Genomic DNA, 25220 nt, shown 5'->3' with positions numbered 1-25220 from the left:
TAATTGCTGGGTCTCAGGAGGATTTAGGTTAACAGGTTTAATAACTTCCAACGGGTGGGATTACAGAATATTTCAAACTGGCAGAAATAGGAGCATTGAGAGAGTGAAGGAGTAAGAACGGTAGCAACCGTGTCTAGCCAAGCTGGGACAGTCCAACCTGAACACACACCATTTCACTGACCAAACACACATAATGCAAGAGAAGGGCATTCAATACTCCTTGTAATGAGGGCATAAATCTGACTCCACTTGCAAACACACACGGATGACAGCGGTTGTGGTTCACACCAAAAGTTTATTAAAAGTCTTGATTCAGCTACAAAAAAAGACTTGAGTCAAAGTATTTAGTACTGACTAGAGCAACATTAAAATATAAAAGGTTATTTTAAAAAGTAAAAAACATGACTTAAAAAGATGAAACAATAGAACATGTGACATACAAACTAAAAGCAGAGGAAGAGGGGGGTCAGTGTCGGAGACGAGCACGTCGAGAGGTGCGGGCGATGGGTGTGGTCACCTTCGGTGTCTCATTCTCTGCCATGACAGCGTCTGATTGGGTAAAAACAAACATCAGTAACATTGACGTGTTAATTTGACAAGCAACAACTAACCAGATTTGTTCCCAAAAGTAAATGCTATGAAATTGCAAAGATTAAAACAAATGCCATTTCATTCACTGGGCTCAAATGTACTTCATGACACCATCCTGCGAAGCCAGCACCAACAAGCTACTGAGAGCATGAATCACTTTATATGCTTTCCATCACTTTAACTGAAAAGCACTGCCAACACTCAGACTAAAACAGATTGTACTGTTAGAAAGTGCAGATACCTTCTTCCTCCTCTTCGTCGTCACTGCTGAAGGTGATAACAGCTTTCTTGGAGGACTTCCGGGTTGGTTTAGGGGTCACAAAGCTATCGTCTTGGCGACTGGATACAGAGGGCGTGGCTTGACCTTTGAGGGGAGAGAAAGAAAATAATGGAAAATAAGCTAAAGTCGATGTAAATTGGCAAAAAGAAATACATTCAGGAGGGAAAGAATTGACTGTCTACCAGAAAAGGTACTACACGCGTGTGCGCTCACCTCTCTTGGGCCTGCCACCCCGTCCCTTGTTGGGTAGTGGCGTGTGAGTGGTGGTGTTCTGGCTGGGCCCAACACCCTCAGGACAGGTCTTCTCCATCTCAGGGCTCTCTACGTTCTCCAGCCCCCGGGTGTGGACCGCCGTCAGACGCTTCTCAAACTCCTCCACCTGGACCTGGGGACAGAGAGAAGAATCAGAATAAGACCTGGCAGGTGTATTCATTTAGAGGCACAGTCAAGAAATCAGTCTGGATAGTCAGAAAGAGTTGGGATAGTCCATAGTCTCTCACTTGTCCCAAGTTTATCGTTATGTACATCTGAATTGGGGAAGGGGGGGGGGGGGGGCTAAGGGCTTTCTTATGTGGTTTGAACAGCTGTAAAAAACTATTCTGCCAGTCAATACATACAACCACTATCATCAGTACCTTGAGCTGTGGCTTGGCTCCTCGGCGTAGCTTAGCAGTGATGGAGAGGAGAGGCTGGTAGACTCCTGTCTCAGTCAGCTTGTCACTGTAACACTCCCAACACTCCTGGAGCCTCTTCAGCCCTCGCTCACACATAGACAGCAGAGACAGAGACACAGCCAGGTCACACCACTGACGCTCAGTCCTGGAGAGAGAATTGGGGGGGGGGGGGGGGGGAGTGAGGAAATTTGATTATTCACTTACAACAAATAGTCTTTCAAGAACAGAGGAAGTCTGACCTGACATTTGAAGAAATCATTCTCCGCCCATGGTCTCGCTGATTCACTGTCTGTCTGTGGCTTAATCTAAAATGCCCTTTCTATGGAGGTCTGTGCTTTGAATGACGAGCCAGAAAGGAAAGAGTTGGCCCCGAGTTCGCTGAACAGACAACCCAGGCCTCGAATAGTCCTGAGACAGAGGAACTAATGCCAGCCATTATGACACGGAGAACAGAAATGAGGAGATAGGAAGGAAGAGCGAGGGGAAGACGGGCTGCTCACTTTGCTGTCCTGAAGCGCTGACACAGCTTCTCCACCAGAGACTCAGTCTGTCTCTCCTTAGTGATGTAGGAAAACAGCTGCCTGAAAACAGAGACAAAGAGGGAAACATTAAAATACCACTCACATATTAGCATCCCATTTCCATGTTATTCAGCACAACAGGTTTCAAACCAGAGTCACAATGTGACCCCAGCATGCCAAGTCATCCAGAGTGTGTAAAGCCTGGGAGAGAACACAGTGGGCGACAGACACACAGGTTAAGTAGCCCTCAGATTATTAAAGCTGCCGCTCGCGGGTATTTGAATAACTCCCTGCAAGACACACTATACTGATCACAACACAATATACACAGTGAGAGCAGAAGAGGCACACAGCTCAGTGTAGACACCCCTCACTTCATGATGGTGTGGAAGTCTTCCTCGTTCATGGCTCTCTCTGGGTCTGACAGTCTGCTGATGATGTCTGGAAGCAGGTTGTAGATGGCATTGTCCTGGGAGGAGAGGAGATGCCACTGTCTGGTTTAGAACATTGGAGGATCCATTACCCTCAGTCTATGTAAAAAGGTCCCCACTACACCAACTCAGATTTACAGTGCATTTAGAACGTATTCAGACCTGTTGACTTTTTCAGCATTGTTACATTCCAGCCTTATTCTACATTTGATTAAATTGCCCCCCCCCCCCCTTCTAATCTACACACAATACCCCATAATGACAAAGCAAAAACAGGTTTAGAAATGTTTGCTAATTTATTAAAAATAAAAACCTGAAATATTACATTTACATAAGTATTCAGACCCTTTACTCAGTACTTTGTTGAAGCACCTTTGGCAGCGATTACAGCCTTGAGTATGATGCTACAAGCTTGGCACACCTGTATTTGGGGAGTTTCTCCCATTCTTCTTTGCAGATCCTCTCAAGCTATGTCAGGTTGGATGGGGAGCGTTGCTGCACAGCTATTTTCAGGTCTCTCCAGAGATGTTCGATTGGGTTCAAGTCCGAGCTCTGGCTGGGCCACTCAAGGACATTTAGAGACTTGTCCCGAGCAGGTTTTCATCAAGGATCTCTGTACTTTGCGCTGTTCATCTTTCCCTCTATCCTTAGTCTCCCAGTCCCTGCCGCTGAAAAATATACCCTCAGCATGATGCTGCCACTATGCGTCACCTTAGGGATGGTGGCAGGTTTCCTCCAGACGTGGCACTTGGCATTCAGGCCAGAGTGTTCAATCTTGGTTTCATCTGACCGGAGAATCTTGTTTCTCATGGTCAGAGTCCTTTAGGTGCCGTTTGGCAAACTCCAAGTGGGCTGTCATGTGCCTTTTACTGAGGAGTGGCTTCTGTCAGTCCACTCTACCATAAAGGCCTGATTGGTAGAGTGCTGCAGAGGTGGTTGTCCTTGTGGAAGACTCTCCTATCTCCACAGAGGAACTCTGTCAGCATGACCATCAGGTTCTTGGTCAACTCCCTGACCAAGGCACTTCACCCCCACTTGCTCAGTTTTGCCAGGCGGACAGTTCCAGGAAAAGTCTTGGTGGTCCAAACTTCTATTTAAGAATGGAGGGCACTGTTCTTGGGGTCCTTAAATGCTGCAGGAAGTTTTTGGTACCCTTCCCCTGATCTGTGCCTTGACTCAATCCTGTCTCGGAGCTCTATGGACAATTCCTTCAACCTCATGGCTTGGTTTTTACTCTGACAAGCACTCAACTGTGGGACCTTATATAGACAGGTGTGTGCCTTTCCAACTCATGTCCAATCAATTGAATTTACTACAGGTTGACTGCAATCAAGTTGTAAAAACATCAAGGCTGATCAATGGAAACAGGACACACCTGAGCTCAATTTCAAGTCTCATAGCAAAGGGTCTGAATACTTATGTAAATAAGGTGTCTAAAAACCTGTTTTTGCTTTTGTCATTATGGAGTATAGTGTGTAGATTGGATAAAAGTAACATTTTAGAATAAGGCTGTAACATAACAAAATGTAGAAAAAGTCAAAAGGGTCTGAATACTCCCCGAAGGCACTGTATATCCCAATCAAATAGAAATGCCTGGAAATAATACTGTGTGTACCTTGGAGGCGAGCTCGTTGAAGAAGTTGAGTGCGAGGCTGGCGATGTGTGTCTGGGGGTCGATGAGCAGCACAGCCACCTCGCTGACCTGACCTTTGACCTTCAGCACGTCCTTCAGCACTAGCTGGGTCAGAACAGTCACCGCAGTCTGCCTCACCGCCGGGTTCTCGTCACTCAGCCTAGGCAGGGGAGACGTGTTATATGATGAAACAATATTATTTAAATGGCATGCAGGTTTCCGCTCTAATCAGGATCAGCTGGGATACCATGTAAGAGACACTGGCCAATCAATGACATTACATAAAGCAAACTACCTGGGTGAAAATACAACCAGCCATACATTGGACCTGGAGGCTTCGATGCCAATACCCCTGACTGGCATTGACCATAACCCACGGCTATGCAGTCATTTCAGATGTTCGCGTGGGAGGTACAGAGGGCCTCTACCCTTACAGAGCTCTGACACAAAATGGCTGCAGGGTCTCCCCGGCCTCCATTGTTCTAAACAGTGGAATTAATTAACCGCATACACTGGGAAGGGATGAGGCCAGGTGAAAAAAAACAATATGCAAGTTCTCCTCCAGCCGTGGATTAGGACGTTTTGCATAGGAACCAGACTCGCCAGTTGTGTGGTCTGCTATACAGTAGATGGTCATAAGCCACAGCTTCAGTATAATTAACTAGGCCTGTAAAACAGTGCATTACCATTAGAGTAAAAATCATGTTTAATACCCTTATCAGTCCTCTCCCAGGGAGGGCTGTGTCTTTGAGGAGACCCAACACAATGGAGGTGTGTGGGTGCTACAAAACACTTGCCATTAGGAAAAACCTGAGGATTAGTGTTCATAGTGAAAAGCCTGGAAAACACTATTCATCTGAAACACCTCAAATGTAAGAATAACCAAGCATCATAATTAGCACTATACAAAGACAAAAACGGAACTAGTGGAATGAAAAGAGATAACGAATTGTAATTAAACTTAATGGGGGAGGGGTATGGCTTCAGTGCATCTCAATGTGGGAAGAACAACCAGCAATCATCATTAAGCTTTCTTCAATTAAGTCCCCATCCTTCCTACAGAGTATAACCTATGGCATCACCTGAAACGATCCCCCTTCTCCCTCCAATCTACTCATTGTATAATTATACCACCAACAAGTAGTTCTGGACACAATCAGAACCTTCAAGTTGTTCTAGGCCTTACATTTGTTCTAGTTATTTCTGCTCAAATCTTATTTGAGAGTGCACGAGCGAGCAGCCCATGGTTCCACAGTCCAGAAGAGCGGTTGGAGTTCTGAAGAGTACAGTACACTGTACTGTCGCGCTATAGCAACATCAGAGGTCAGAATGCTAGTGGAGGACATGACAGCATTTTCCAATGCTTCCTATTGTTTCAGTTCTGAACATATGGAAATACGTTTTTCGATCAACTGGTTCAGTAGACTGCAGCAGCAGGACTGGAGCGTCTGAAGAACAACATTAGCAGACAACCAGACATGGAACGAGCTTGTAGCCCTCAGCCATCCTCATCTAACGGCCATGTTTAACTAAATTAAAAAGCCACACAATAGTACACACAGCTGGGTAATTAAATAAAGATCAGCTTGTTTGCTACTTCCATATTCTAAACCATAAAGTTTTATTAGCTGCTTGGTTAATATTTAGTCACTGAATGAAAGTGGCTTGTGGGGGTGCACACCTGGTACAGAGGCTCTGGGTCCAGGTGTTTGGATTACCTGGTACAGAGGCTCTGGGTCCAGGTGTTTGGATTACCTGGTACAGAGGCTCTGGGTCCAGGTGTTTGGATTACCTGGTACAGAGGCTCTGGGTCCAGGTGTTTGGATTACCTGGTACAGAGGCTCTGGGTCCAGGTGTTTGGATTACCTGGTATAGAGGTTCTGGGTCCAGGGCTCCAGGATGTTGGGGAAGCGGACAGTGAGATCTCCCAGGCCGATGATGGCGTTGGCCCTGACGACGGGCAGAGAGGAACGCTCCAGCACCGTGAACAGGAGACGGATGTGCTCCTCACACACTGACGGACTGACAGAGGAGAGGGAACAGAGGTTGACAGACACACACCACAGCCATACCACACAAAGGAAAATTATAGAAAAACAATGTAGTCTGAGGTGTAGTCTGACCTGATCATCATGTACTGTGAGAGGGCCAGGCAGGCAGCGGTGGTGAGCTGGGGGTGGCAGTATCTCCCTGGGGAACTACACACCCTCACCAGCAGGGGCAGGAACGAGCACAACAGGTTCTCCTCTGGGGGGGGGGGGAAATGTGGTTGTCAAGGCAATTAAATCACAACAGGAAAAATGACTTAGTTTTGAAAAAGTTAGGTCTTTCTTACCAGCCAGCAGCTCAGTCTCACAGATCTTCCTGATCAGCTCTGCCTCGGTGTCCTCAGCAGAAGCACCCATCAACCCAAGTTCTTCCTCCACAGAACTGTCATTGGACGCTTGCTGTGGGAAACATGGATCATGACAGTTGATTAAGAACTCCCTGTTCATGTCTAGTCTACTGGAAAGTTAGAGCGATTTCATCTAAAGGAGTAATTAGGAAGAAGTTAGCTGTTGTTCTTAGCCCCCTGATGGGAAGAATCATCAAGACCTGTCAATCACCGTGTTGCGTGACCAAAATTAAACTCATCAAGCATTTCCCAGGGAGAAAAGTTACTGATTGGCAAGACAATCCTACTCACCAGGAGACTCACATGGCCTCTTTACTAATTAACATCCTGTTCTGATAACATTTGGTTTATGAAATGCAACGAGAATCAATGACACGTATGGTAAAAGCTTCTTAAATACAGAACATGTGTATAAACCCAGCAGTCTCATTACCACTAGGTTTGTAGTATCCTAATCTCATGATTGACCATTATGTGAATTATTGCCATCATTGGTTTGGGTTGTATAAAAATAGACTGACCTTGGCCTTACGGGAGGGTACCTTCGCCTTCTCCTCCCTCTCTTCAGTCTCTCCTCTCCTCCTCCGCAGCTCAGAGCTGACGCTGCGCTCCAGGTGGGACACCTGCCAGAACGCCACGCAGCCACACAGAGACAGCAGCTGGGCCAGGGACACGCAGCTCACTGCAGGGATACACATCACTATAACACCGTACTGATCATAAAGTACCAATACAAAATACTGGTCATCATAATACACTACAACACTGGGCACAGTGAAAGAGCACCAGACAACTGGAGAATGTGATCTATTCATACTACTAGGAGAAGTTGTTTTACCAGAGTGCACCAGCTTTCTAAATAAATATCCACTCTGTCTCTCACCTTGTTCTCCCTGCTCCTCAGGGTCCTGAGACGCACCCGGCAACTGGCTGACATCCTTGTTTGCTAACATCTCCCCGCCCTCCGCGATCTGGTCCAATAGCAGGCGAGAGCAGCGCTGAAGGAGGCGGGAGCAGAGCTGGTCTGGGGACTCGGACAGGAAGTACAGCAGACGGACAGCCTGCTCCATGAAGCTCTGCCAATGAGGGTCCGCCATCACCACTCCTGGGGCGGGACCAGACAGACAGTCAGTTGAGACACAGTCGGGCAGAGACACTACATTCTCCCACTCAAGAGCTAGTGTGGGAGTGTGTACACACCTTCAGCGATGGCCTGTGTGAGGCAGGTAAAGAGCTGGTTGTCCTGAGGCAGTCTGAATGGAGCTCCTTTGCATTGCTGGGGAGGGACAATGCAACTCAATCACTTTACGCACTTCAAACATTCAAAACTCTATAGGGCTGACCCCATTTAGTCACCTGGTAGATTGTTTAGATCAGGCTGTTGGTCGACCGAGATTTCTTTAGTCGAGCAGTTACAAAAATATTTGTTCATGGTGTGCAAGACTCCTGTCTGATTCCCACCAGTCTCAGTGGACTAATCCATTGCAGATGCCACGGGGATGGCACAGTTCATCACTAAGACATGAGCTACTGAAATTGTAAATGGTTATATTTTGTAAGAAAATGGTGCAACACTAATAAATATATTTTATAACAAATGCAGTTTCTCACGCGATGGGTAGCGGGAGAAGGCGCTGTCCGCGGTTCTGAAACGTAATCTTCAGTGCGCCGTTGAATTGACGCTTTTCCCTTTATGTTGCTATGTGCATAATAGCAAAGCTAACCAGCATATTGTTGTTGAGAACAACGCGGCAGAAGCAGAGTAAGGAGACGAGAAAATAGCCCTTGCCTTAATTGTCTAAGAAACTTGAAAGGAAACAAACTTAGATATATAATCCATAGCATAACGGTTAAAACGTGCCTGGCTTTATAAATCATCAAATTCTACAGAAATAAAACAGATCCTGTTTGTTGCCAGTTTGAGTGTTTAATAGCCTACTGATTCCATGAGCACCAGTCCTCACACAATGTCAGATAAAGCAACTTCACAAATGTGGCTGTTTTTAATCTTTGCTGTAATAAAGGATTTCGATTTTTGTTAGAACAGACTAAATTGTAAGTAATAGAGTTGTTTACACGGTTCCAAACAGGCAGAAAAAATTGAAATCTAATAGGACTGGGCAGAGGCGCAGCCATGATGGGTGGGCATAGGTCCACACACACAACAGAGCCAGGCCCAGCCAATCAGAATACATTTTTCCCCACAATTAAAAACAGAAATACTGCTCAGCATCCAGCCTCCCCATCAGATGATCCCACAGGTAAAGAAGCTGGATGTGGAGGTCCTGGGCTGGCGTGATTACATGTGGTCTGCAGTTGTGAGGCCGGTTGGATGTGGCTTATGGAAGAGAAATTAACATTGAAAAGAGCTCTGGTGGACATTTCTGCATTCAGCATGCCAATTGTGCGCTTCCTCAAAACAAGCTTTTTCTGCATATGGAAAATTTCCAGGATCTTTTATTTCAGCTCATGAAAAGTTGGACCAACACTTTACATGTTATATTTTTGTTCAGTATAGTTCCTTTTATTCAAACACATAGGGTGTGTATATATATAAAAATATACTACTTTAAATTTCAACCAATCGATTGGTCGAAAGAACAGGCGACCTTTGGTCGACCAAGATAGTTTTGTTTTTGTCTGGGACAGCCCTAGACGTGTGGGGTCTTACCCTGACATGGTCAGTGATGTTACAGATGGTGATAACAGAGTCTCTGGCCAGTAGGAAGTCTTCAGTCAACTTCTCTCCCAGAGCCACAGAGCACAGAGTGTCCAGGTTACTGAGGACCACCTCCCTCTCCGCTCTACACAGAGAAATACACAATTACATTAGGCTACACACTGAATAATCTAAAATGCCACATCTAATCTGATACAAGAACACACATACAAACATGCTATTACACATATGAACTTTAGTGTGTGGCGCTCAAATGATGTTCTTAGCAGTAAATGTACATACTGTTATGTCTACACACAACAGAGTAGTAGGCTACGTCATTTAAATTATGCCCAGGCTCCAGATTAATTAATCTCATCGGTGCTCGGCCCTCCGCAGAACACACACGGTCCCAGTCTATGGGGGATTGTGGGTGGGAGGGAGGGTTAGAGGAAGTGAGGGGAGGATTAAACAGGTTATGGAAAGAGGAGGCCCGGTATTGTCCAGTACAGTGTGGGTGGACTGCAGACAGCCACTGCCGGGGGGGAGAGAGAGAAAACTGTCTGAAGGAGACCGAATGGGTGTTTAAAACACTTGTTCTTCATTGAAAACCCTGGCGGTGAGCCCAGATGTGTGTGGTCGTGACTTAGACTCAATGCAGAGAAGTCTGTGTACTCTGCTGTGCGCCTATTGAGAGACTAAAGGGGCCAGCATGCTTCAGTTCAGCTAGCCAAATGAGTATGCTTGCATACTCTTAAAAGACATTCACTTGAACGATGAAAAAAAAGTCAATAGTACTGTTTATCCATTTTGAGATGGCGTAGCCAGTACACTTCCTCATAATAGTCTGAATTAATCTAAGATCAAATTAATGACCGATTTCCTGAGTTCACGTTTATGCTGAGGATACCCTTTTTTTGTTTTTGCATCTAAGATGTTTGCAGCAGTATTTCTCAATGAAAAAACGTGCATGAAAACGAGTCGTCTCTCGCTGAATGACAGACTATTGAAGAATCCCTACTGTTGACCAATCACCAACAAAGGGGTGTAGACTTGGTGCCCCAAAACTGAAAAAAAACTTAGTGAAATCTAAAATAAACATGTCACAAGATGTAATAATATATGCACGTCTTCTGAAGTGTTACGGCTGGGAAGCATGCAGACGCCTAATGAGGTTCTGTGGACAAATTAACCAACGCCAGACTGTTGAGACAAAGCCAAGCGCCAAAGGTAGGAGTTGCCAATAGGTGCAGACCTAGGAACAGTTTACCATACGTCAATAAGGGAACATTGTCATTGGGAGGTTAACTGCAACACTGGACTTGGATCATATTAAACAAAGATTAAAAGATTAATGTATTGGTCAAATGGCCACAAGGTCCAACTGAAATTTTACTTCCACTTTTAACCCAACCCCTCCGACACATACAGGTGTAGAAGCCCTCAGATTAACAAAGAAGAGCGCTCATGGACAACTGAATATTGAGGAGAGGTGGGGTTCTCCCTGCCTCACACATACAGGCACAGACAGACAAACACACGTCAGTCACACTGTCAGTACCCTCCCACTATTCTCTACCGTGTTTCTTTAGCGGGAGAAACATGTGGGTGGGGCCAAGTCACTGTAGGCCGGCCCTTACAGCAGAGCAGCCAATCTCCGCTACACTGCCAAGATTACCGGCCAATCAAGACAAGGGAGAACCCAACCCTCTCGTTCAGCTGGCTCGCATTCGCCTTGGTCTCATCATTGGGCAAGAAGTCAAAGGGGACTTAAAGACAAGTGTGGAGTTAGACCTTGTGTTTGTGTGTGGGCCTTACCGTGCAGCCATTCCCAGAAGCAGTACTGCTGCTCGTCTGTGCAGGCTGGAGGTCTCTCGTTTACCAGTGAACCTCTCCCACAGAACCTGCACCACCGTGGACTGCAGGCTGCTGCCACCACCAAAGAACTCCTGGACCTGGGATGACACGAGAGAGGTGTTGGAACAGATTAGATGAGAGAGAGAACAGGGTTAATAATTGAAAGACAGGATGGCTAGAGAGTAATCAGTAAAGAGTAAGAGCCAACTCATTCACTGGGTAGTATTGATGACAGGATGGCTAGAGAGTAATCAGTAAAGAGTAAGAGCCAACTCATTCACTGGGTAGTAGTATTGATGACAGGATGGATAGAGAGTAATCAGTAAAGACTAAGAGCCAACTCATTCACTGGGTAGTAGTATTGATGACAGGATGGATAGAGAGTAATCAGTAAAGAGTAAGAGCCAACTCATTCACTGGGTAGTAGTATTGATGACAGGATGGATAGAGAGTAATCAGTAAAGAGCTAAGAGCCAACTCATTCACTGGGTAGTAGTATTGATGACAGGATGGATAGAGAGTAATCAGTAAAGAGTAAGAGCCAACTCATTCACTGGGTAGTAGTATTGATGACAGGATGGATAGAGAGTAATCAGTAAAGACTAAGAGCCAACTCATTCACTGGGTAGTAGTATTGATGACAGGATGGACTAGAGAGTAATCAGTAAAGAGTAAGAGCCAACTCATTCACTGGGTAGTAGTATTGATGACAGGATGGATAGAGAGTAATCAGTAAAGAGTAAGAGCCAACTCATTCACTGGGTAGTATTGATGACAGGATGGATAGAGAGTAATCAGTAAAGAGTAAGAGCCAACTCATTCACTGGGTAGTAGTATTGATGACAGGATGGACTAGAGAGTAATCAGTAAAGAGTAAGAGCCAACTCATTCACTGGGTAGTAGTATTGATGACAGGATGGATAGAGAGTAATCAGTAAAGAGTAAGAGCCAACTCATTCACTGGGTAGTAGTATTGATGACAGGATGGATAGAGAGTAATCAGTAAAGAGTAAGAGCCAACTCATTCACTGGGTAGTAGTATTGATGACAGGATGGATAATAAAAGACAGTAATAAGAGAAACTCACTATCTCCTCCAGACACTGGATTGTCCCCAGAGAGGCATCCACCATCAGTTCAGACAGACTGTCCACTAGAGTCTGAGCTTTAGACCTGAGAGGGAGAGAGAGTCATCCACCATCAGTTCAGACACTGTCCACTAGAGTCTGAGCTTTAGACCTGAGAGGGAGAGAGTCATCCACCATCAGTTCAGACACTGTCCACTATAGTCTGAGCTTTAGACCTGAGAGAGGGAGAGAGTCATCCACCATCAGTTCAGACACTGTCCACTAGAGTCTGAGCTTTAGACCTGAGAGGGAGAGAGTCAGGCACCATCAGTTCAGACACTGTCCACTAGAGTCTGAGCTTTAGACCTGAGAGGGAGAGAGTCAGGCACCATCAGTTCAGACACTGTCCACTAGAGTCTGAGCTTTAGCCCTGAGAGAGGGAGAGAGTCATCCACCATCAGTTCAGACACTGTCCACTAGAGTCTGAGCTTTAGACCTGAGAGGGAGAGAGTCATCCACCATCAGTTCAGACACTGTCCACTAGAGTCTGAGCTTTAGACCTGAGAGGGAGAGAGTCAGGCACCATCAGTTCAGACACTGTCCACTAGAGTCTGAGCTTTAGACCTGAGAGGGAGAGAGAGTCATCCACCATCAGTTCAGACACTGTCCACTAGAGTCTGAGCTTTAGACCTGAGAGGGAGAGTCAGGCACCATCAGTTCAGACACTGTCCACTAGAGTCTGAGCTTTAGACCTGAGAGAGGGAGAGAGAGTCAGGCACCATCAGTTCAGACACTGTCCACTAGAGTCTGAGCTTTAGACCTGAGAGGGAGAGAGTCAGGCACCATCAGTTCAGACACTGTCCACTATAGTCTGAGCTTTAGACCTGAGAGAGGGAGAGAGTCATCCACCATCAGTTCAGACACTGTCCACTATAGTCTGAGCTTTAGACCTGAGAGAGGGAGAGAGTCATCCACCATCAGTTCAGACACTGTCCACTATAGTCTGAGCTTTAGACCTGAGAGGGAGAGAGTCAGGCACAAGAGCATAGCTCATCGGAGGTCGATTAAGTCACTCCAAGACATTGTTCTACGGTCAATTGTGCAATTTCCCACCTCAACTTCCACCTTGAGTCTGCATCTCTTTCAGCAGCAATGTGTCGGTGGGAGCAAGATTAACAAATTCACAGCAGAAAATGTAATGCAGGGTATGCTCACACAGGCAGCCCAATTCTGATAGATATTTTGGCACTAATTGGTCTTTTGACCAATCAAATCTTTTCACATAATTTCAGAGCTGATCCGATCGGTCAAAAGACCAATTAGTGAAAATAAGATCAGAATTGGATTGCATGTCAATAAACACAGCCTGAGAGTTGAAACCTCTTGGGGGAAATGGCTGAGGTGCTGGAATGAAGATGGCAGGTTCCCACTAAGGCTGTTTCAGCAGACAAGACAGTTCCATTTACTCTCAATACCATTATACTGTCACTAGCACTGCTTCGCAATTTCACATGGGAAGACATTACCATTTCAAAAGTAACTTAACCATCTGAAATTGATAGTGGGATCGAGGGACCTGAGGGGTTGATAGAAAGTGCCTGTGGCAACAGTTTGAAGGTGTGACAGCGTACCTGGTGTTGTCTCCCTGGGGGTTGAGGTAGAGGCGTCTGTAGGCCTGCACCACAGCATCTTTAATGGCAGCGTCAGTAGACCAGACCAGAGGTAGCATCTTCCTCACGCCAGTCAGAGAGTTCGCCACACTGAACTCACATACTGTCACACAGAACTGCACCGCTTCCTGGACCACTGACACACACATTCATTCCTCAATACCCCACATTACATTGTCTCAGAATACATGCATGGAGTCATTGGGGTGAGATGTTGACTGTGCAGGTGATAAAGGTATGGTAATGTGGGTGTAGGTAAGATGAGGTGTGTTTGTACCCGAGGTAGTCTTCCAGTAGAGCATGGTGTTGATGACAGCGATGGCTCTCTCCACCTGCAGGGCAAAGCTCTCAGTGTCTCTCAGATACTGCAACAGCATCTCCTGTTTCTTCAGCTCGCTCTCCTCCACCCCTTCCTTCCCTCCATCCCCTGCTCCCTCCTTCTGGGGGGTGGAAGGCAGGTCCTCTCTGATCTCAGAGGTGTCCTGGTCAGGACCTGGGGAGGAACAGAGGTCAGATTATAAAAATGTTCTCCTGAGAGCAGATGTGAACATCTTAACTCCTGCCACAGTGTGAGCACACATTTGTTCCAGTCCACATGATTTACCTAGTGGTCTAAAATGAAGACCAGTGTTAGTTCTCAGGCGTTAGAGCTAGGTTTGGGTGATTCACCAGTAGAAAACATTATCACCCACTCCATCAGTAATGCTGTCATCTAGAACTACACCTCCTACACTGCTGAAAGCCCACAGCACTAGATTGACCTTAATTACATTTTGATTGGTTATATCATACTCTTATTCTAGCACTGATTTCACCACTTGTTTTTGAAGGCTTGCTACTGAATAATTTGTTTAATCCATTTGAAAGTGTTTTGATTGAGTGAATGACTCTTAGCAGACAGCTGGTTAGTTCTGAATAGAGTTTACTTACTAGAATAGTATTATGCGGTTCTTTCAAAGTGTACTTATTGTAAGTCGGTTCTAGATAAGAGCATTCACTAAATGACCCAACATTTTCACAATGCTAACTTACCCCCTCCCTTTCTATCTCCTACACTTAACCAATACACGTGCTTTGTGATGTGATTGACAGACAGTTCAGTACCTTTGAAGAGCAGGGCCAGTGTGTCCAAGAGAGTCTCGGGGGTGAGAGTGGTCAGAGACGAGAACATCTCAGACTCTGGGAACAGACTGTGGGCTCGCACACACAGACGCACTGCATTCCTGATACACAACCAACAATCAGTTATGTGATGACTGTAGAGTTCAGCTTGGAATGCCAATTGGCATCTCATTTCTATAAACAGTTGATCCTGATTTGTTACAAATCTAGTCACCTGGGCAGTGTTTCAAAAGTTATTTGATTTTGCCTATCGGATAGGATTAAATGGATAGAAATAGAATGAATAGAACGAGCCCCCCGCCCCATTTCATTTCTATGCATTTAGTCCTATCCGATAAGCAAAATCCAGATAGATAATCTTTGAAAAACTGGGCCCGGTATTTAGATATTGTTTCATTTTACCGGTATTTGTTGACGCGGAGGAACTGGGCGATCTGTATGGCGGTGGCCCTGTCGTCCTCCTCTCTAGCCCCGTCCTCCTCCCTCTCCTGCTGTTCCCCCTCTCCCTCACTGGTGGGCTCCAGCTCGGCTCTGACGGTGAGGAGCAGCTCAGGCTCCATAGCGGCCCACAGCTCGGAGGCTTTGATCACTGCCACTGGACGGAGAGACCAAAGGAATATGGTTAAATGGGAAATCAACACCAAAATCATTTTGCATCATGATGATGTGGCTGGTGACCCTGTTTCTCGAAAGTCCAATATCTTGAAAACTTGACCGCTGACATGCAAAACATTTTTGGGACTGTATCAGGGGATTAATGAAAACATTTAATAAAAAGAACTTCAGTAGAGTTTTCCTTTAATTATAAATATAGTTTGGACAAAAAGAGGCAGAAGATGAGGTAGAGGAGTTCAGAATGAATGGATTCTATTCCTATTGTTACAAAGCCCTCAGATTAACAAAGAAGAGCGCTCATGGACAACTGAATATTGAGGAGAGGTGGGGTTCTCCCTGCCTCACACATACAGGCACAGACAGACAAACACACGTCAGTCACACTGTCAGTACCCTCCCACTATTCTCTACCGTGTTTCTTTAGCGGGAGAAACATGTGGGTGGGGCCAAGTCACTGTAGGCCGGCCCTTACAGCAGAGCAGCCAATCTCCGCTACACTGCCAAGATTACCGGCCAATCAAGACAAGGGAGAACCCAACCCTCTAGTTCAGTTGGCTCGCATTCGCCTTGGTCTCATCATTGGGCATTATATAAAAGAAATATACAAAGGTGGTGTGTATAATTTACCAGGTGCGTTTTCCTGCAGTCTCTCTCTAAGCTCTCGGAGTCTATCCGTCTCCTTCTCCAGGGGTTTCTTCAGGTCAGCACTGCTCAACTACAGATGAAAGAAACAATTGTAAGACACTGTTGTGTGTGTGTGTGTGTACGTCACAGTAGTGGTTGTTCGAGTGTGTGCGCGAGCACCTTGCAGCTGTAGGGGTTGTGTGCTATGAAGGCAGCCAGTAGCTGGATGGCACTCTTGACCACATTGATGGATTTGTCCATAAGCCTTCCCACTGCCAACCCCATCACTTCACTGTACCTGTTCAGGGGCAGAGCCTGGGGGGGAGAGAAATCAGAGGACATTAGAGGAACGCTCAGTAATCCCAGCGAAGTGATTCTCTCATAGTCTCCTTTCTTTCAAAAACGGAATAGTCAGGTTTTTGCTGTAAATAATTTCTGTGGGCCTGAGAGTGACAATCAAATGAGGATTTGATGTTGAGGGACAATTCACTTCAAACTCAAACCAGCAAAGTGTTGGTGACTTTACTGAATGTTGAGGCCACTGCATAGCTGTCACTAAGATTTCTGAATGCCCTCAGATTACCAAAGAAAATGTTCATAGCCATAGCAAAGGCCATCAACGAAGAGTTGTGTCTCCTTGCCAACTGAAACATATCCTCACACACAGACTTTCAGCAGCCTCCGTCCTGCCTTCTCCCATGTCTCTGGGATGGGCAGAGGGTGAGGAGGACTGCTAGTTTACTGTAGGTGGGCCCTTACAGCAGAGCAGCCAATCTTCGCCACACTGCCAAGATTACCCACCAATCAGCAGGAAGGAGAACAATCTCTCAGCCTGATTGGCTCATACTTGCCACGATCTCATCACTGGGCATTAGTGAATACATAATACTGCAGTTTCATAACAGTGCAAGTAGCATCCGGAATTGCTTCATACATCAACATAGTTGTTTGGGATACACTTTTAGAGATGCAAGCACACACACTCGCACCTTGCTGTTGACGATGCGTGTGTAGACCTGCAGCACTCGGGCCCTGACATAGGAGTGTGTGTCATGGAGGTGCTCCTGCAGTGTGTCCATGAAGCGGTCCCTGTCAGCTCTGCCAGACTCATCCAGTCCATCTCCACTCAGGACCCTGACCAGAACCTCTCCCAACACTTCACACACTGCCACACGCATACTAGGGCTCTGCAGGCACAGAGAGAAGGTTTGAACATTCAGTAATGACAAGTTATTAAGGACATAATGATCGATCAAAGGAAGCACAATTTCAAGGGGAAAAAGTAGTACTAAAAAAAACACTGATTTTGGGGATCATGGTGTATGAGTTACCTCGCCCTCCAGGTGTGTGAGTAACACACTGATGTTGGGGATCATGGTGTCGGGGACCAGGGTGCCCAGTTCAGACAGGAAGCTGGAGAAGGCCTTGACTCCTGACCCCTCTCTGGCCAGCTCCTCACTAGACTTCTGACCGATCTCTCTGAGAAAGGAGGTTCAGTATAGAAAACAGGGCATCAGAACAGAGATGTCATACACATTCCAACTCAAGTCGCTAATATGGTTTCGCTCTCAACACTTTATAAACAGGGACAAAAAGGACATGACACGAGGACCTTAGACATTCTAGCGGAAAATGATACACCGATACAAAAAGTAATCACTTCGACTGACCTCATGACCTCTCCTACAATGGCCTTGACTCCATACTCAGTGCTCCACACAGACACAGCCTGGGCACACACTGAAGACAGCTGCTCAAAGTGCTGCAGCAGCTGGATCACCTTCACACTAGCACCTGTGGATGGAGAGAGAGAGGACATCAGTACAACGCTTCACTTGAACACCATACCACTAATAAAAAGGCAGTGGAGCAGTAATATTAAAATGCATCAATATAGGTTCTATGGAGCTGTCTAATAACAGTGATTTGGGGGTGTTGAGTTACTGACCCAGGAGGTGGTTGTATTTCTTGACCTGCACCCCCAGCAGGTGAATGATGGCATCTCTGGTGGGCTTGTTCTTCACGTGGCTGATGGTTGGGTTCTCCAGGAGCTTATAGCAGCAGCATGTCACACAGCTGAGGACATACAAGTATACTGTAAGTCATGTAGACTGCTGCTCATCGCTCACTGTTTCCTACCTAGAGTGAAACCCCACAAACCCATGTTTCCTCCAGCCCCACACACTCATCCAGTCTGGCCCTCTCACCTGATGAACTCCTCATCGACCAAAGAGAGGCTCCAGAGGGAGCGGATATCCAGCTGAAGGAGCTGGGTTAGAGCCTGCAGCACCGTCTCCCTCTCAGAGTCCCACTGTAGTAGACCTTCTCCTGCAGCCTTCCCCTTCTTACTGCCCTGAGGGGGTCGACAGAAAGAAAGTTCACTTCAAACTGTCAACACAGTACAGGACTCAGGAGGGTTGAGATTCTAGAATGACTGAAAGGGTATACTGTACTATCCTTATGCAGTTACAATATCCTTATGCAGTTAGAGTGACTCCTTGTTTATGAGGCCACTACGCATAGCAGTCACAAAGATACGGGTGTGGTTTTTGAATGCCCTCAGATTACCAAAGAAAAATGTCATAGCCAGAGCAAAGGCCATCAACGAAGAGTTGTCTCCTTGCCAACTGAAACATTCTCACACTCACAGACTTTCAGCAGCCTCCATCCTGCCTTCTCCCATGTCTCTGGGATGGGCAGAGGGTGAGGAGGACTGCTAGTTTACTGTAGGTGGGCCCTTACAGCAGAGCAGCCAATCTTCGCCACACTGCCAAGATTACCCACCAATCAGCAGGAAGGAGAACAATCTCTCAGCCTGATTGGCTCATACATGCCATGATCTCATCACTGGGCATTAGTGGATGTATTAAATGACTATAGAGCATGCTATGAGACGACATATTCAAATATGACTGGGTGCAGAAGGACCTACCTTACTGGGTGCAGTGACGATACTCTGCCTGTAAGAGTCACTCTCCAGGATTTCTGTGAGCTTGCAGAGGAGAAATACACTCATTTTGACAGCATTGAGCTGCTCCTTGCGGTCCGGGGCGGAGAGTGAGGCGTTGAGGAGGAGGGAGGGCAGGGAGACGGACAGGCCACTCACCACTAATAGAGAACGCAATGAAATACGGATGAGGACTTCGGCTGAATAGTGAGCACTAGCAGGCACAGGTATGCCATCATGTGTATAAATCGAAAGACATTTCAACACACACCCTCACAAACACTGACCTTGTATGAGTAACTCCAGGGTGTCCTCTTTCACACTCATGTCCACTTTATGGCAATGCCTGTGACATACAATAATATGCAACATGAATCAAAACTCGAGAAAAATTACATCGTAGTTGTGGTAGGTTTAATAAATAAAAATAATTTGGGTAAATGTAGCTACTCACTGCAGCACAGTGTAACCAGTGTCGAAGTGTTCCAGGATGCACAATGGACCCTGGCTTCTCAGTGCAGCCTTGAAACCTGGAAAATATATAGAATATTAAAGGACTTGCTTGGTCAGATTTCAGGAGGACAATAGTCTAACAATTATAAGTCTGTAACAAACTCTGGGATATTTACTGTTGAGATGGGAGGGCAGTTGTTTAGGGGAGACGACATCCTGAACCACGTACTGGTTAATGCCCCCTGTCTTCACCAGGTCACCCACGCACACAGGCACAAAGAAGTCCCACGACATCACTATACACGAAAAAAACAACTTGTTGTAGGCCGAGTGGTTGACATTCTAGGTATCGTTAATTATAGTTCAATCTATTATAGTTCAATCGTTAATCTAAGTTCATTCCATGTAGCTATAAACGACCCAATCACACTAATGTATTAACTTAACTTGGTCAAAAGAAAGCTAGCTATTAGTTGTGTTTGTTTCGATTTATTTGCGAACTAGTTAGTTAGCTACCTTAGTTAGCCACAAGATAACCTAGCTAGCTAGCTACGTTAATTTATTTTAAGATAGCTACAGTATTTAACGTTTTTATTCAACTAGCTGACTAGCTATATTTCACAACTAAGAAAAATTGCAGACATAAGTAACGTTAACCAAGTATAACACACTTACCAATATTTTTTGTAGCGCTCTTAGCCACAATTTAGGATGTTTAGAAAGTGAGCTTGAAACAGCACGGTACTGCTCTAAACGGTTTGTGGCGAAGGGGTTTGAATTTTTAACAGCAGCGCGCCAAAGGCCTACGTCATCGGCATCGCCCCCTCCTCCCACTGGCCCTCTTCCGCGAACAAACTACGCCATCTGTCTGCGGTTAACGGACGCAACAATGTTATTGATACTACATTACTGCAAACTCAAATATTGCAATATCAAGTACAGTAAATCTGATAACCTCATGCAACATACAATTGTAGCTATGCTGTTCAGAACCAATCTACATGATAAAGGACAAAAAGGACAAGACTGATGAGGTAGTAACTGTATTCAAACTGAAAATACAATTTTCCTCACATGTACCCAGGTGTCAGCTACAGTATTGATATTTCCCTTATGAAATGTATTCTCTCTAAACCAGATCTATCATTTTGAAAATGTAAAAAGTCAAATGTAGTTCAATCAACTGACAGATAAAAGTACTAATGTCTTAAATTAACATTTCCCCACTCACTCTGTCAGGCTAAAATACGTTTTTTTTTTTAGAGCGCACACAATATAATTGAAAATGATGTAACAAACTTAAAAGCACAACAGTTCTCGATGGTCCAACACAGCATCCATTACAATACGTCAATCCACTTCACTCCAGTCAATTACATGTAGTCACACGCATAGTACAGTATTATGGACACTAACTGTCAAATTTTAGTGTTTATTGTTCAGTTACAAAAAAATAGAAACATAAAAAAAAAACACACAAAGCAACTCTCATAACCTTTGAAACAATGTTAAATACATCTGTAACCACATATCTCCTTCACACTGCATTAAACCAAGACAGAAAAATCAAGTAAACAAAAAAATAAAGCACCAATTGTTCTATGCTAGAAGACCGATAAACAATGTAATACTATCCTGGGGACAGAAACTGTCATGTTACTTTCTCTTCACTACTAACGTAGTATCCTGACTCTACAATCGGTTGGCCCCTCTACCTTAGGGGCTTACTTTCTCTTTCTGTCTTGAGAGCAGCGTGGACAATACCTGCAGTTAGAAAAAAGGAAATACTCAGTTGTAAACCTTAAAATCCCATAATTATTTCCGTTATGTAAGATACACACTCACCAGCCAGTTTATCAGGTACACCACCCTGTTTATAAAAATGGATCGCTCCTACAGACAGTGAGTCACATGGCCGTGGCTTGCTATATAAAACAGGCATTCAGTTACTGTTTGATTGAATGTTAAAATTGGCAAAACGAGTGACCTAAGCGATTTTGAGTGTGGTATGATCGTCAATTGCCAGGCGTGTCGGATCCAATATCTCAGAAACGGCTGCCCTCCTGAGCTTTTCACGCACGACAGTGTCTACGGTTTACGGAGAACGATGTGACAAACAAAATACATCCAGTCAGCAGCAGTCCTGTGAGCAAAAACTGTAAGCGTTGATGAGAGGTCGAAGGAGAAGGGCAAGAATCGTACAAGCTAACAGGCGGGCCCGCAAACAGACAAATAACAGAGCAGTACAACAGTGGTGTGCAGAACGGCATCTAGGAATGCACAACTTATCGATCCTTGTCACGAATGGGCTATTACAGCAGACGACCACACCGGGTTCCACTCCTATCAGCTAAAAACAAGAAGAGTGGCTTCAGTGGGCACGCGATCACCAACATCGGACGAGTGGAAAAACATCACCTGGTCCAACGAATCCCGGTTCCTGTTGGGTCATGCTGATGGCAGAGTCAGGATTTAGTATAAGCAGCGTAAGTCCATGGACCCATCCTGTCTGGTGTCAACTGCGTACCGCTGTCCAATCTGCAGCAACTGCGTGATGCCATTGCGTCAGCATGGACAAACATCCCTGTGGAATGTTTCTGACTTGTAGAATACATGCCCCAAAGAATTCAGGCTGTTCTAGAGGCAAAGGGTGGTCTGACCCTGTACTAGATGTGTGTATCTAATAAACTGGCCAGTGAGGTTAGTCTGTGTAGGTTGGCTGATTCCCTCACCATTTCCCTCTTGGTTTCGTCGTCAGGCCCACGCAGGCAAAGTGGAACCATTCGATGGAACACTGCAAAAACAATCAACACAGGGGTTTGATGAAGTCTGTACACACTGTAGCTTTCAAGAACCAGGATCAACACAACAATTTTGGTCAGGTCAGTGCACACACTGGGGGAACTCTGGGGAGGTTTCTGGGGAAACTCACGTCTGTGTTGTCACAGCCAATCATCTCTCCATAGGACACCTGGTGACACAGGCAGTAGGTGGGCTCATTGGGGTCCACTGGCATGTCCAGCACGTCAGAGGGATGCACGTTCCCAAAGTTAGCCGCTGGAGCAGTGAACTCCCCCCTGACAATGAGAGAGAGTTGTGGGTGAGTACACACACAATTAAGGCCAATGAAGGCGATCGTCTTCTAGGAAGGAATTGATAGAGTGCACAATAACAATCGTACGGCTGGAGAAGTTTGACTTTCTTCTGTGCACTCTTCGGACTGCCATCTTCATCGGAGCTCTTCACTTTAGACCGAGTTTTAGCCACCTTCTTCTCTTTCAGCCCCCTGGACTCACCTGAAATATCAAAACATAGCTTTAAATATACAGTGAGCTCCAAAAGTATTGGGTAAGTGACATTTTTAATTATACAATGACTATGGGGTTAAAGTGCAGACGGTCAGCTTTCATTTGAGGGTATTTTTGTCCATATCAGGTGAATCGTTTAGAAATTACAACACTTTTTGTACATAGTCACCCCCATTTTAGGGGACCAAAAGCTGTGGAACAAGTTCACTTATGTGTATTAAAATAGTAAAACGTTTAGTAATTGGTCCCATATTCCTAGCACACAACGATTACATCAAGCTTGTGACTGTACAAACTTGTTGGATGTATTTGCTATTTGTTTTGGTTGTTTCAGAATATTTTGTGCCTAATAGAAATGAATGGTAAATAATGTATTGTCATTTTGGAGTCACTTTTAATGTAAATAAAAAATATGTTTCTAAACACTCTACATTAAGGTCGATGCTACCATGATTAGATAGTCCTGAATTGTGAATAATGATTAGTGAGAAAGTTAGACGCACAAATATACCGCCAAGACATGCTAACCTTTCACCATTACAATAACAGGGGGGGGGGGTGTATGATATTTATGCCTCTTTCACTCTTTATTCACGATTCATTCAGGACTATCTGTAATCATGGTAGCATCCACATGAATGTAGAGTGTTTAGAAACATATTCTTATTTACAATAAAAGTGACTCCAAAATGACAATACATTTACCATAATTTTTTCTCGGAATGATTTGATATTTTGAAGTGTGCCAAGATGCTACAAGGCAAACACTCATGAGAAACAGACCCGAACGCACGCACGCACACACACACACACACACACACACACACACACACACACACACACACACACACACACACACACACACACACACACACACACACACACACACACACCTTTAAATACGTACTTTTCTTTCCCTTACTGGAGGTGGAATCATAGTCTGTGCTCTCTATCTGCTTCTCCTTCAGGTCGGCCTCAAAGCGGGCCAGGTCTGTGTCCAGTCTCCGGATGTGCTTGTCCACCTAGGGAACAACCACTGCACTTTAGGATTCATTTGACTGACCCACAAAGGCTCCAATACAAAGGAAGCACAACGCTCCAGAGTACTACTACTGACCATCTCATAAGTCTGCATGGCCAGTTGCACTTTGTCATCCCCAAACTCCTTGCTTTTGCTGTACGATTGCTGGATCTGCCTCAGAATAGTAAGCTTCTGTTCAGACGAGAGGGTCCTGGCGTTGGATGTGTAATCCTTTGCCAGGGAGTCTATCTGCCCCTTTAGATCTGAGAGAAAGACAGATGGGTTGAGTGAGAAGTTTGGATAAGCAATTTTATTGATGCCACTGGTCTGGGAATATCAGCCTTATGTGATGTGTGTTACCGTGTCACTTGCTTCCACATAACATGTATTTTATTTATGAAGTATGTGGATCTCGGGCTTTTACAAGTATGAATGGATCTAAGAAATCCCATGGCTGTGCCCTTCAAAAGCTCAACAAAGTACTGCTATGTAAAGACGCCTCACAGAATTCTAGTGCAGCTTTTGGTCTATATGACCTGACGATGTTTGAAGATTAGCAGATCATTGAATGGTAAATTGTTGAGGACCGTGGACATGAATGTTCTTTAGCCCTGGTAATCTGGTTGTTATGGAGGCTAGACAGATTTTATTTGCATAAATTCATCATGGGCAATTCAAATGCACAACTTGTGGGTGGGATGACTGCTACTTTATTATGCATTGTAAACATGGTTCACACATACTCTGCAGAATAGTGAATTGGTCGGTAACAGTTGTAGTTAATGTTATTTCTCACCCTCAGTACGTTGATCCAAGTCCCTCATCAAATTGAAGTTCCTCTGCAGTTCAAATGGCAGGTTCTCTATGCCTGTGATGAGAAATGAACAATCATTAACAACTTTTGACTAATAGTCACTAAAAATACAAACTATTGGTATAACAAATGTATCTTCAATTTGTGATGTTACTCTAGCTAGGCTATTGCCTAGCAGGCAAAACGACCGTTGGTGTGGCTTAGCTAGGTAGCTATTAGCGGCCTAATTCTCCAAATAAAGCATTCCTTCTTGCAATGCATTGACTAAACATGCAGAGAAATTCAAATTGATAGCTGAACTATCGAAAACATTTGCAGATTCTTCTCTGTACATTTTTTAAATAATAGAAAATTCTCACTATCCAAATAGTGTTCCAAATACATTCCCGCCGCCATCTTGGAAAATGTAAACAACACAACTTCCGGCGAGGACGAGTTCTTCTTTGGTTTGATCCGAAATCAAATCTAAGTACCGGTATTTTATTATCAATCGATAATGCATAGGGATATTGTATTTGCACTGTGTCAGAGACTGAATG

The 25220-nt window shown here is 45.0% G+C and overlaps 2 protein-coding genes and 4 non-coding genes across 7 annotated transcripts; all 6 read right to left on the bottom strand.

Annotated features, from left to right (window-relative positions):
• Window positions 1–275: 275 nt before the first annotated feature.
• ncapd2 (non-SMC condensin I complex, subunit D2) lies at window positions 276–20341 on the bottom strand. 2 transcript variants are annotated; one of them, XM_045700402.2, is made up of 32 exons: window positions 20214–20341; window positions 19715–19834; window positions 19540–19615; window positions 19373–19431; window positions 19071–19246; window positions 18346–18491; window positions 18087–18214; window positions 17809–17932; window positions 17470–17617; window positions 17128–17325; window positions 16319–16453; window positions 16142–16229; window positions 15302–15494; window positions 14882–15000; window positions 14055–14270; window positions 13739–13913; window positions 12129–12213; window positions 11003–11139; window positions 9197–9329; window positions 7726–7801; window positions 7409–7630; window positions 7047–7225; window positions 6466–6577; window positions 6254–6377; window positions 5997–6152; window positions 4113–4290; window positions 2441–2535; window positions 2046–2126; window positions 1507–1690; window positions 1085–1256; window positions 833–955; window positions 276–549 (listed from the first exon to the last, which is right to left on the bottom strand). In XM_045700402.2, exons 2-32 carry the CDS (start codon window positions 19830–19832, stop codon window positions 467–469), a joined length of 4239 nt encoding a protein of 1412 aa, XP_045556358.1. In that variant the 5' UTR covers window positions 19833–19834; window positions 20214–20341; the 3' UTR covers window positions 276–466. The 2 variants fall into 2 exon arrangements, with proteins under 2 accessions (XP_045556358.1, XP_045556359.1); XM_045700403.2 differs by having other exon boundaries at window positions 7047–7207.
• Window positions 10623–10937, bottom strand: LOC123739937 (small nucleolar RNA U85). Its single transcript, XR_006768043.1, has one exon. It is a non-coding gene; the product is annotated as a small nucleolar RNA U85 (small nucleolar RNA).
• Window positions 15785–16099, bottom strand: LOC123739915 (small nucleolar RNA U85). The gene has a single exon (XR_006768021.2). It is a non-coding gene; the product is annotated as a small nucleolar RNA U85 (small nucleolar RNA).
• Window positions 16708–17008, bottom strand: LOC123739894 (small nucleolar RNA U85). The gene has a single exon (XR_006767999.2). It is a non-coding gene; the product is annotated as a small nucleolar RNA U85 (small nucleolar RNA).
• LOC123739904 (small nucleolar RNA U85) lies at window positions 18693–18991 on the bottom strand. Its single transcript, XR_006768010.1, has one exon. It is a non-coding gene; the product is annotated as a small nucleolar RNA U85 (small nucleolar RNA).
• Window positions 20342–20956: 615 nt separating the features above from the next.
• On the bottom strand, window positions 20957–25101 carry LOC106575935 (inhibitor of growth protein 4). The gene is made up of 8 exons (XM_014152690.2): window positions 25041–25101; window positions 24664–24735; window positions 23964–24130; window positions 23754–23868; window positions 22720–22834; window positions 22471–22615; window positions 22271–22332; window positions 20957–21302 (listed from the first exon to the last, which is right to left on the bottom strand). Exons 1-8 carry the CDS (start codon window positions 25075–25077, stop codon window positions 21263–21265), a joined length of 753 nt encoding a protein of 250 aa, XP_014008165.1. The 5' UTR covers window positions 25078–25101; the 3' UTR covers window positions 20957–21262.
• Window positions 25102–25220: the final 119 nt, after the last annotated feature.

The sequence above is a fragment of the Salmo salar genome, chromosome 02, assembly GCF_965601325.2.
Source record: "Salmo salar chromosome 02, fSalSal1, whole genome shotgun sequence".
Classification (NCBI taxonomy): domain Eukaryota; kingdom Metazoa; phylum Chordata; class Actinopteri; order Salmoniformes; family Salmonidae; genus Salmo; species Salmo salar.
This window is presented reverse-complemented; position numbering and strand designations above follow the sequence as displayed.